This window comes from Eschscholzia californica, unplaced genomic scaffold, assembly GCF_041429995.1.
Source record: "Eschscholzia californica isolate CP2 unplaced genomic scaffold, dmEscCali1.0.p SCAF_2, whole genome shotgun sequence".
Lineage (NCBI taxonomy): Eukaryota > Viridiplantae > Streptophyta > Magnoliopsida > Ranunculales > Papaveraceae > Eschscholzia > Eschscholzia californica.
Genome location: NW_028238309.1, coordinates 45,393,035 through 45,402,581, shown reverse-complemented (window position 1 = coordinate 45,402,581; position 9,547 = coordinate 45,393,035). Strand labels below are relative to the sequence as shown.

Below are 9,547 nucleotides of genomic sequence, written 5' to 3'. Positions count from 1 at the left end.
GATTGTTGGTTGGTTGAATTGTTAGTCTTAGAACCAATATAATTGAATCTCTTAGTTAGTTAATTGGCATAAACTAATAATTTATTAGTCTCTGAACCAAAACAATTGGTGACTATTGTGACGCAATTGCATATTGTTTGGAGAGGCACTCTTATGAACCAAAACAATTGTTCACTATTGTGACGTATATAGTTATAGTTGTCTGCTTATATTTTAGTTGAAATAGTATTATCATAGTGATTTATATTATATTAACGAGATTTAATAGAAATATCACTTTGCATATCAAACCTATTTATGATATGTTCTGGAGTATGAGTTAAATACTATGTAGATTTGATTTAGATTTATGCTAGAGTTTGTTATGTTTCATTGGTTCTGTAATTTCAAGTTTGAATTTTAGAATTTATCATTAAGAAGGTCTAACACCAAGAAAGATCTATTATCATTCATAATTCTTATTAGTCTATAAATTGTGTATTTAATAGACAAATGGGAAGTGATATTGGAAACAACATTTCTGTCCCTCCAACTCATGGAGAAAATCCTGAGAAGTTTAGTGGAGGAAAAGAAAAATATCAAGGGAACCCTAAGAAGTTCAGGGACTTGTTATACGTGTAACAAGAAAGGACATCATGTCAAAAATTGTCGCTCCAAAACTCGGAAGCAAATTTTCAAGAATAAAAAGACAAAAGGCAAAGTGATTGACAACATGTCTAGTGATGTTAAGGTGATCAATTTATGTGCTGTCATTTCTGAAGCAAACTTGGTAAATAATCTAAGGGAATGGTGGGTAGACACTGGTGCTACTCGTCACATTTGTTCAGATAAAGGAGCATTCTCATCTTATAAAATGATAGAAAATGCGGCACCTTTATTTATGGGAAATTCAACAACTTCAAAGGTTGAAGGCAACGGTACAGTCATTCTGAAATTCACATCTGGCAAGGAAGTAACTCTGAAAAATGTGCTTCATGTACCCGACATCCGACAGAATTTAGTTTCTGGTTCTTTATTAAGTAAGAATGGCTTTAAGCTTGTATTTGAATCTGATAATTTTATTCTTACTAAAGATGGGATGTACGTGGGAAAGGGGTATTTAAGTGAAGGTCTATTCAAGATGAATGTAATGACTGTTATTCCTAAGATTAATAAAATTAACAATTTCGCTTATATTGTTGATTTTTGTATTAAGTGGCATGAGAGGTTAGGACATGTTAATTACGATTCTTTAAGAAGATTAATTAACATGGACCTTAAACCTAAATTCGACTTAAATCCCAATCACAAATTCTAAAATGACTAGGTCGTCTTTCCGTTCAGTTGAAAGAGACGCAGAACCGTTAGAACTAATACATAATGATATATGTGACTTAAAAACGGTTCAGACAAGAGGTGGGAAAAAAAATACTTCATCACATTTATAGATGATAGTACCAGATATTGTCATGTTTACTTATTAAGAAGTAAAGAAGAAGCCGTAGAAAAATTTAAAATATATAAGAGTGAAGTTGAGAATCAACTCGATAAAAAGATCAAAACTTTACGAAGTGATAGAGGTGGTGAATATGAATCAACATTTGCTGATATTTGTGCCGAAAGGGGTATTATCCATCAAACAACGGCTCCTTATTCGCCTCAGCAAAATGGAGTCGCTGAAAGAAAAAACCGAACTTTAAAAGAAATGATGAACGCATTACTTATAAGTTCAGGATTACCCTAAAATTTGTGGGGGGGAAGCTTTGCTTTCAGCAAACTATATTTTGAATAAATTGCCTCATAAGAAAAGGGACAAAACTCCTTATGAGTTATGGAAAGGAAAAAAAACCTTCTTATAAATACCTCAAAGTGTGGGGGTGTTTAGCAAAAGTGGTGATTCCTACACCAAAGAAGGTCAAAATTGGACCCAAAAACTATAGATTGTATTTTCATAGGATATGCACATAATAGTAGTGCATACCGATTTCTTATACATAAATCTGAAATTCAAGACTTACATGTTAATACGGTAATCAAATCAAGAATTGCTACATTTTTTGAGGACATATTTCCATGTAAATTAGACGATGAGAAAAATTCTCAAAAGAGGAAATTTGAGAATATTAGTAACGATGAAAATACAAACAAAGATGATATAGAGGATGTGGTTCAAGAACCACAATCAGAAGGAAATAAAGAGGAACCCCAAAGAAGCAAGAGACAAAAAATTGCCAAAACATACAGTCCTGATTTCCTCACATATTTGTTAGAACAAGAACCACAAACATACAAAGAAGCAATGTCTTCTCCTGAATCTCAATTTTGGAAAGAGACCGTAAATAGCGAAATTGAGTCCATCCTTCAGAATCATACATGGGAGTTAGTAGATCTTCCACCAGGATGTAAACCATTGGGTTATAAATGGATTTTTAAGAGAAAATTAAAAACGGATGGTTCTATAGACAAGTACAAAGCAAGACTTGTCGCAAAAGGATTTAAACAAAAAGAAGGATTAGACTATTTTGATACGTATTCTCCTGTTACGAGAATCACATCACTTCGGGTGCTAATTGCTATAGCAGCTCTATATAATTTAGAGATACATCAATGGATGTTAAAACATCTTTCTTGAACGGTGAATTAGAAGAAGAAATTTATATGAAACAACCAGAAGGGTTTATAGTACCCGGTCAAAAAAAGAAAGTTTGTAAATTAGTAAGATCATTGTATGGGCTAAAGCAAGCACCAAAACAGTGGCATGAAAAATTCGACAAAGCCATGATGTCAAATGGTTTTCGTATTAATGAGTGTGACAAATGTGTCTACACTAAATCTACTACCAACGGAGTTATAATTCTATGTCTGTATGTAGACGACATGTTAATAATGGGTAGTAATTTAGATATGATCAAATCTACGAAGAAAATGTTATCAAAAGTATTTGATATGAAAGATTTAAGTCAAGCAGACTTAATTCTTGGAATTAAGATCTGTCGAACTTCTAATGGAATAGTTTTATCTCAATCACTACATTATATTGAGAAAATTTTAGAGAAGTTCAACAAAAATGATAATCAAGTTGTTTAAACTCCAGTAGACCTTAGTCTACATCTAACTAAAAATACGGGTCATAGTAATAACCAATTAGAATATTCTCGGATAATTGGTAGTTTGATGTATCTAATGAATTGTACACGACCTGATATTGCATACTCAGTAAGTAAATTGAGTAGGTTTACGAGCAATCCAAATAGAAATCATTGGAGTGCTCTGATAAGAGTTCTTAGATATTTAAGATATACTAAGGAGTATGGGTTACATTTTACCAAATACTTTACAGTTCTTGAAGGGTATACTGATGCAAATTGGATTTCAGATACAAACGATTCTAAATCCACAAGCGGTTATGTTTTTACTATAGGTGGTGCATCAGTTTCATGGAAGTCCTCAAAACAAACTTGCATAGCAAGATCAACCATGGAGTCAGAGTTTATTGCTTTAGACAAAGCTGGAGAAGAAGCTGAATGGCTTCGTAATTTTCTAGAGGATATTCCAATTTGGCCAAAACCGGTGTCTGCTATTAAAATACATTGCGATAGTAAATCGGCAATTAGCAAGGCACATAATTTAATGTATAACGGAAAATCTCGACACAGACGCCGAAGACATAATACCGTTAAACATTTGCTCTCAAGTGGAATTATAACAATTGATTATATAAAATCAAAGGATAACCTAGCGGATCCGTTTACAAAGGGGTTATCGAAAGAGCAAATGTACAAGTTATCAAGGGGAATGGGCTTAAAGCCTAAAGTAAATGAGTAGATCGCAATAGAAAACCAACCTAGTTGACTGGAGATCCCAAGATCTAGGTTCAAAAGGGACAACATAAATGTGAAATACTTGCTAGTAACACTGAAAGAGTCATTCTCTTACCCATTCCTGAGTATCAGTGTTGCTTGTCAGGTGATAGGATAAGCGATGCTTTTAATGATGCCTATATTCTTGTGTAAACAAGTGGGGTATGTCAGGGTACTCTTCATAGGACATCACCTATGTGAGTGTAGAACTGATGTCGGTTCTATGAGAATGTCTTAAGGCGGAATTCTCTAAAGCACTCATGAATCCAGGAGCTGTCCAGGGCCGAAAAGGACACAACCAAAGAATCAAATATGTACGGAAGAAGTTGTGTGTTGGCTATTGTATCGACTTACTGCGAAAATTGAATAGTTCAAGACATCATGTTCACTAATCAATTAGTATGTTCGGTAGTCATACACTAAGGAAGGTTCAAAGCCAAAAGCCACCTCTCCTGATGCAACAACTTCCATATGAACTCTCTTAGTCTGTATGCATGTCAGTTTGCATAGTCTTCATATAGAATAGATTTTAATTCATGTGGGGGATTGTTGGCAATTTGAACCATTGCCTTGATTGAACCATTGCCTTGGTTGAACAATTGCCTTGGTTGAATTAAAATTAGGAGAGGCACATCCCTAGGATTATGTCTCTCCATATAGTCACCATCATCTATATATACATAGTTCAGATTTCATGTTAGAAATATAGAAAAGTTTTCTGAGTTTAGAGTTTGCATTAGAAGTCTAAGAAGTTAAGAGAGTTCTCTACTTATTTGGTTCGAAGTTTCCTGAAGAACGAAGTGCTGCGCTTCAAGAAGGTAAGATTGTTTTATCCCGGGAGACGATTCGTATATACAACCCGACTTAGCACCATTGCGGGACGAATAACGTCTTAAGGAGAGAGTATCCAATACTCGACTCGGTCATAAAACTATTACTTGTTAATCTACTTACTTGATTATATAATTTGTCCAGCGGAATCATTATCGAATTGTGTCTTCGAGAAGGACAATTAAACTAATTAGTCCAACAAAGTTAACTTTGTGCTAGAGGGTTGAAGGAAGAAAATTATTTGTTGGAGTCGACCCCTTCCACTATCTTGAAAGAGAAATAAATTGAAAAAATGAAACACATTCAGATAACTTTCTTCAATCATAACTGTTAATTAACTAACTAACTAACCAAGGAGTCCAACGTAGTTTGTTGGTCGCGTTTGAAGGGCCAAAATGATCGATTTGTCACATTTTGGGGGGCCAAAGTTGAATTAGGCCTTCGATAAATAAAATTTAATTTTTGGGATACGATGAATCTGATGAGTCCACTTCACCAATCTCTCTTGTGATGGAAATACAAGCCTAAAGACATATTTTCCAATTAAGATCAAAATAGCTCTCAACAACAACAAAAAAAAACTAAAACCAAAATCGGTTCCCATAGTGTTGTTAATACTTTATTGTACAAAAAGAAATTGATTTTCTAGTACAATACTAAATGTATGACCGTTAACTTTTTCAACATAATTACGTTGGCAAATATGGTTTTTTTTTTTAATTGTTTAGTGTGTCTCGAACGCTTGACTTCTAAAGTGGAAGACTACGTCTTACCATTCCAAACAAGAATCGTTGATTTTTGGCAAAGATTTTATTTAAACTATACATTGTTTTGTTATTATTCAGAATGGTAGTGGTACAATTTATGCACGTTTCCGTAGTATCTTGGACTTACTTAGAGGATTTTCTTGTAAACTTTCTCCAATGAAAAATCTCATTTTGATATCTAAGATGATGTGGTGGTAATTATGTCCAACTCATATATCTTCAACATAACTAAATATTTTGTTACAAAAATTATCATGATAGGTAAGAAAACAAAACAACTATAAAGATTTACATTGGTCATAGAAATTGAAATATCTCTATTTTGTCACATATGAATTAGAAACTCAATTGCGACTTAACATACAACATAAAGAGTTGCTCCAATGGGTGTCAGCATATATACATCAACATTCGCCAGTAGTTGCCTCCATTTTTTCTGGCGAAATGACGTGGCTCTTACTAATCCATAGAGGTTTAAGTGAACATTAGTCGGTTTTTTGTCCTATCATCAAACTAAGATGATTATCAAAATTAAGTATAGATTTTTTTTTTTGCTCAACATTCTCTTAAAAACATAGCATCCTATTGACTCACCATTTATATTCCCAACCTTGAGGTAATATATTTAATTATCCACTTGTAATTTATTATTCCTCCCATGTGATTTGTTAATTTAACCTAATGAAGCAAGACACAATTTGCTTGCTTTAATATATGTACAATGTGGTTTCTTTTATTATTTATCTATTTATACGAAACGAAAGAAGCTTTAAGTACATTTACATCCACTATAGTGCGTTCATAACTTAAGCAAGTTATCTACCAGCCATGGCCGTCTAATAAAAAAGATATTGCTCAAATTTTGTTTTTCACATAAAAATGATGCATGTCTATTCAAGCAAGTGAAGGCAAGAATACTCGTTATTGTCGACCGCCTCTAGGTTTTCTACTCTCCCCTTGATATTGAGTGATCTCCTTCAATGATCCGACCATTTTTTTTCTAGCCTTCAACTACCTAGTAAAATTTGTACAGGTTTGCAATACAAACGTAAAAAGATATTGAATATTGAGTTAAGAGGTAAATTTTCTTTTATCTGTCTAATATTTATTTTTCGACTAAATTTCAAATATTAATGTCAAACTTTAAATTGGTGACCTTTAACTCTAAGTTAATGTTCTACCTATCTAATTTATTGAAAGATTTCAAGTAAACCCTTTATGGTCAAACCCTTAAACTAGAATAATAGAATAGTAAAATAAAGATCCAAAGCTGTAGTCAGCTCATGAGATGATTTGTTTATGCATGGGGAGAAGATAAAGGACATAAATTTGGCCGAACTCCATGCACATTCATTCCTCTTCATCTCTCTACAAATATAAATACCTCCATTAACTTATTCATATCTTCCATCCCTAACCACCAAAGACATTTCATCTTATGGTAGAGAGAATATTTACAAGAACTTAAGAGTTATCTACTATCTAGCTAAAGATGGGTAGAAAGATAACATGTTTTCTAGTGGTCTTTCTTGTTGTTTTCATCTCTATGGAAGCTACCATGGTTCATGGTGATGACAAGGGAACAGGGAACAGCAACAACGGCAATGGTAACAATGGCAACGGTAACAATGGTAATGGTAACAACGGCAATGGTAACAATGGCAACGGTAACAACGGTAATGGTAACGGAAATGACGATAAGGGTAAAGACAATGGAAAGGGAAACGATAACGGAAAAGGCAACGGAAAGGAGGGGAAAGAACCACCCGTTGTGATACCATATCCAACAAAACCACCAGTCGTGGAGCCAAAACCGCCCGTTAAGGAACCAAAGCCGCCGGTCGTGGTACCATATCCACCTGTTGAGGTGCCACCTTCAAGAGAACAAAATGTTTGTGGGGATGAAACGCGATGTCCCGGCCAGTCTCTAGTTTGCCCTGCTGAGTGCCCAGAGAGGAAGCCTAAGAAGAACAAGAAGGTCAAGGGATGCTACGTTGACTGTAATAGGTGTGAAACCACTTGCAGATGTAAGATTTCTCACTATTTTAACTTAAGTTTCTATTGGTACTTTTTTTTTTTACAAATCGCGGTTTTAAATCTCACATATAGTGATTTTTTTTGTTTATTGATGATATGTTATTAAGATCGGATATTTTTCAGCAAATAAAAAAAAAATGGTAGCTGATATGGGGATTCCCCCGTGCACTCTCTGATGCACTTACTCTAATAGGACAAGGGGCATTTTTTGTCTTTTTCACAATGTGAAAAGATAAAGTACCCCTTGTCTTATTAGCCACGCAATGAGGTGTATAGGGAGTGCACGAGTATGGTCCTTTATCATTTTCCTATTAAGATTGTGGACTTCTTAACTCATTAAAGCTGTCATTGATTATATGCATGGTCATGTTACTTCTTTGTCTATGTGGGATTATTCGTAACCACCTTCACATGAGGTGTTTTTAATCTAACGAGTATATTTTTATCGAGAAACGTGAAGTATAAATTGTTGTTGGGCAAACCACGATCTACATGAATTTGATATCATCCTTACACTCATCTTACAATCCTTACAATATGTTCTGTTGTATGCAGTTAGGAGAGCGAAATGTGAAGGATTTGGCTCCATCTGTTACGATCCTCGTTTCGTTGGTGGTGATGGTGTGATGTTCTACTTCCATGGAGCTACAGGAGGTGACTTTGCCCTTGTGTCCGACGATGAACTCCATATCAACGGTCACTTCATAGGAACAAGACCACAAGGAAGAACTCGTGACTTCACTTGGGTTCAAGCTCTTTCAATAATGTTTGACAATCACAATCTTGTTCTAGCTGCCAAAAAAGTATCGAAATGGAACGACAATGTTGACTCTCTTATCGTCCGATGGGATGGAGAGACAGTTGAAGTACCTGTGGACGGAGAAGCAGAATGGAGAATCCGCGACGGAGCTAGAGAAGTTATAGTGGAAAGAACTGATGACACGAATAGTGTAAGAGTAACCGTAACCGGATTAGTAGAGATGGATGTGAAAGTAACACCGATTGGAGCGGAAGAAAACCGTGTCCATAAATATCAAATACCATCTGATGATGCTTTTGCTCATCTTGAAACTCAATTCAAGTTTATGAAATTATCGGACTCGGTCGAAGGAGTTCTAGGTAAGACTTATCAACCTGATTATGTTAGTCCTGTCAAGGTTGGTGTAGCAATGCCAATGATGGGTGGAGAAGATAAGTATCGGACTCCTTCTATTCTTTCACCTGTTTGTAAATCTTGCAGGTTTAAAGGGTCAAGAATGGCTTCAAAGTCTATAATTGCTATGGTGGCTCAATATTTATAATACACACATATGTATATGGTTGTGTTCATTTTCACATTTCCCTGTGCAATCATTTTAAGTTTCTGTAAAAGTTTCTGTTTCCGTTTTGTGTTTTAAGAATGTAAGAAATAAGGGCTAGAACTTGCCCACGTAAACCGTGGATGTAATGCCTATAAAATTCTGCAAAAATTCATGTAATATGTTCGTGTTAGTAATTATACTTCACCATCGTTTTATCAAAATTTAATTCACATCATGGAGGAAATTCCTTTGGGGGCAGTGGGCAAGCCCAAAAAGACACAAATGCATTTGGATTCTCCACAAAGCGGATGTAAAAGGCACGTAGGCAGAGGACCTTTTTTGGTTGCTAAATACTAGTTGTATTAAGAGCAACTCCAACGCGGGCCGTGCGTAGGCTATAAATTCAACCCTACAGTGGCAGTGGGCGGAGCCCCAGTCGATAGCTTCAGTCGCCCCTAACATTAAGGGTGACTGAAGGCTCCCCAACAGGACCGTTGGGGCTGATCTTGATCGTTGGATTATCCAACAGCCAGATCTCCCTAAATTTTTTTAGTAAAATAAAATAACTAAAAAAATTAAAAATAACTTAAAAAATAACTTAAAAATCAAAATCAACATTAATAATAAAAATATATTAATACAAACTAACTTTTGCATTAATAATCTACGATCATTGTCATCTCTTTGTCGAGCCCATTCATCTTCTTCAAGCATCAAGTTTAATAGAGTAAAATTGGAATTCATGGGATTCAAAGGATTCATGGGATTCAAA

General features: G+C 35.0%; 1 protein-coding gene across 2 annotated transcripts; it reads left to right on the top strand.

Annotated features, from left to right (window-relative positions):
- Positions 1-6,783: 6,783 nt before the first annotated feature.
- LOC147558289 (uncharacterized) lies at positions 6,784-8,996 on the top strand. Of its 2 annotated transcripts, XM_086657476.1 has the most exons (3): positions 6,847-7,068; positions 7,177-7,464; positions 8,030-8,996. In XM_086657476.1, the coding sequence occupies exons 1-3, from the start codon at positions 6,930-6,932 to the stop codon at positions 8,773-8,775; spliced, it is 1,173 nt and encodes a 390-aa protein (XP_086513602.1). In that variant the 5' UTR covers positions 6,847-6,929; the 3' UTR covers positions 8,776-8,996. The 2 variants fall into 2 exon arrangements, with proteins under 2 accessions (XP_086513601.1, XP_086513602.1); XM_086657475.1 differs by having other exon boundaries at positions 6,784-7,464.
- Positions 8,997-9,547: the final 551 nt, after the last annotated feature.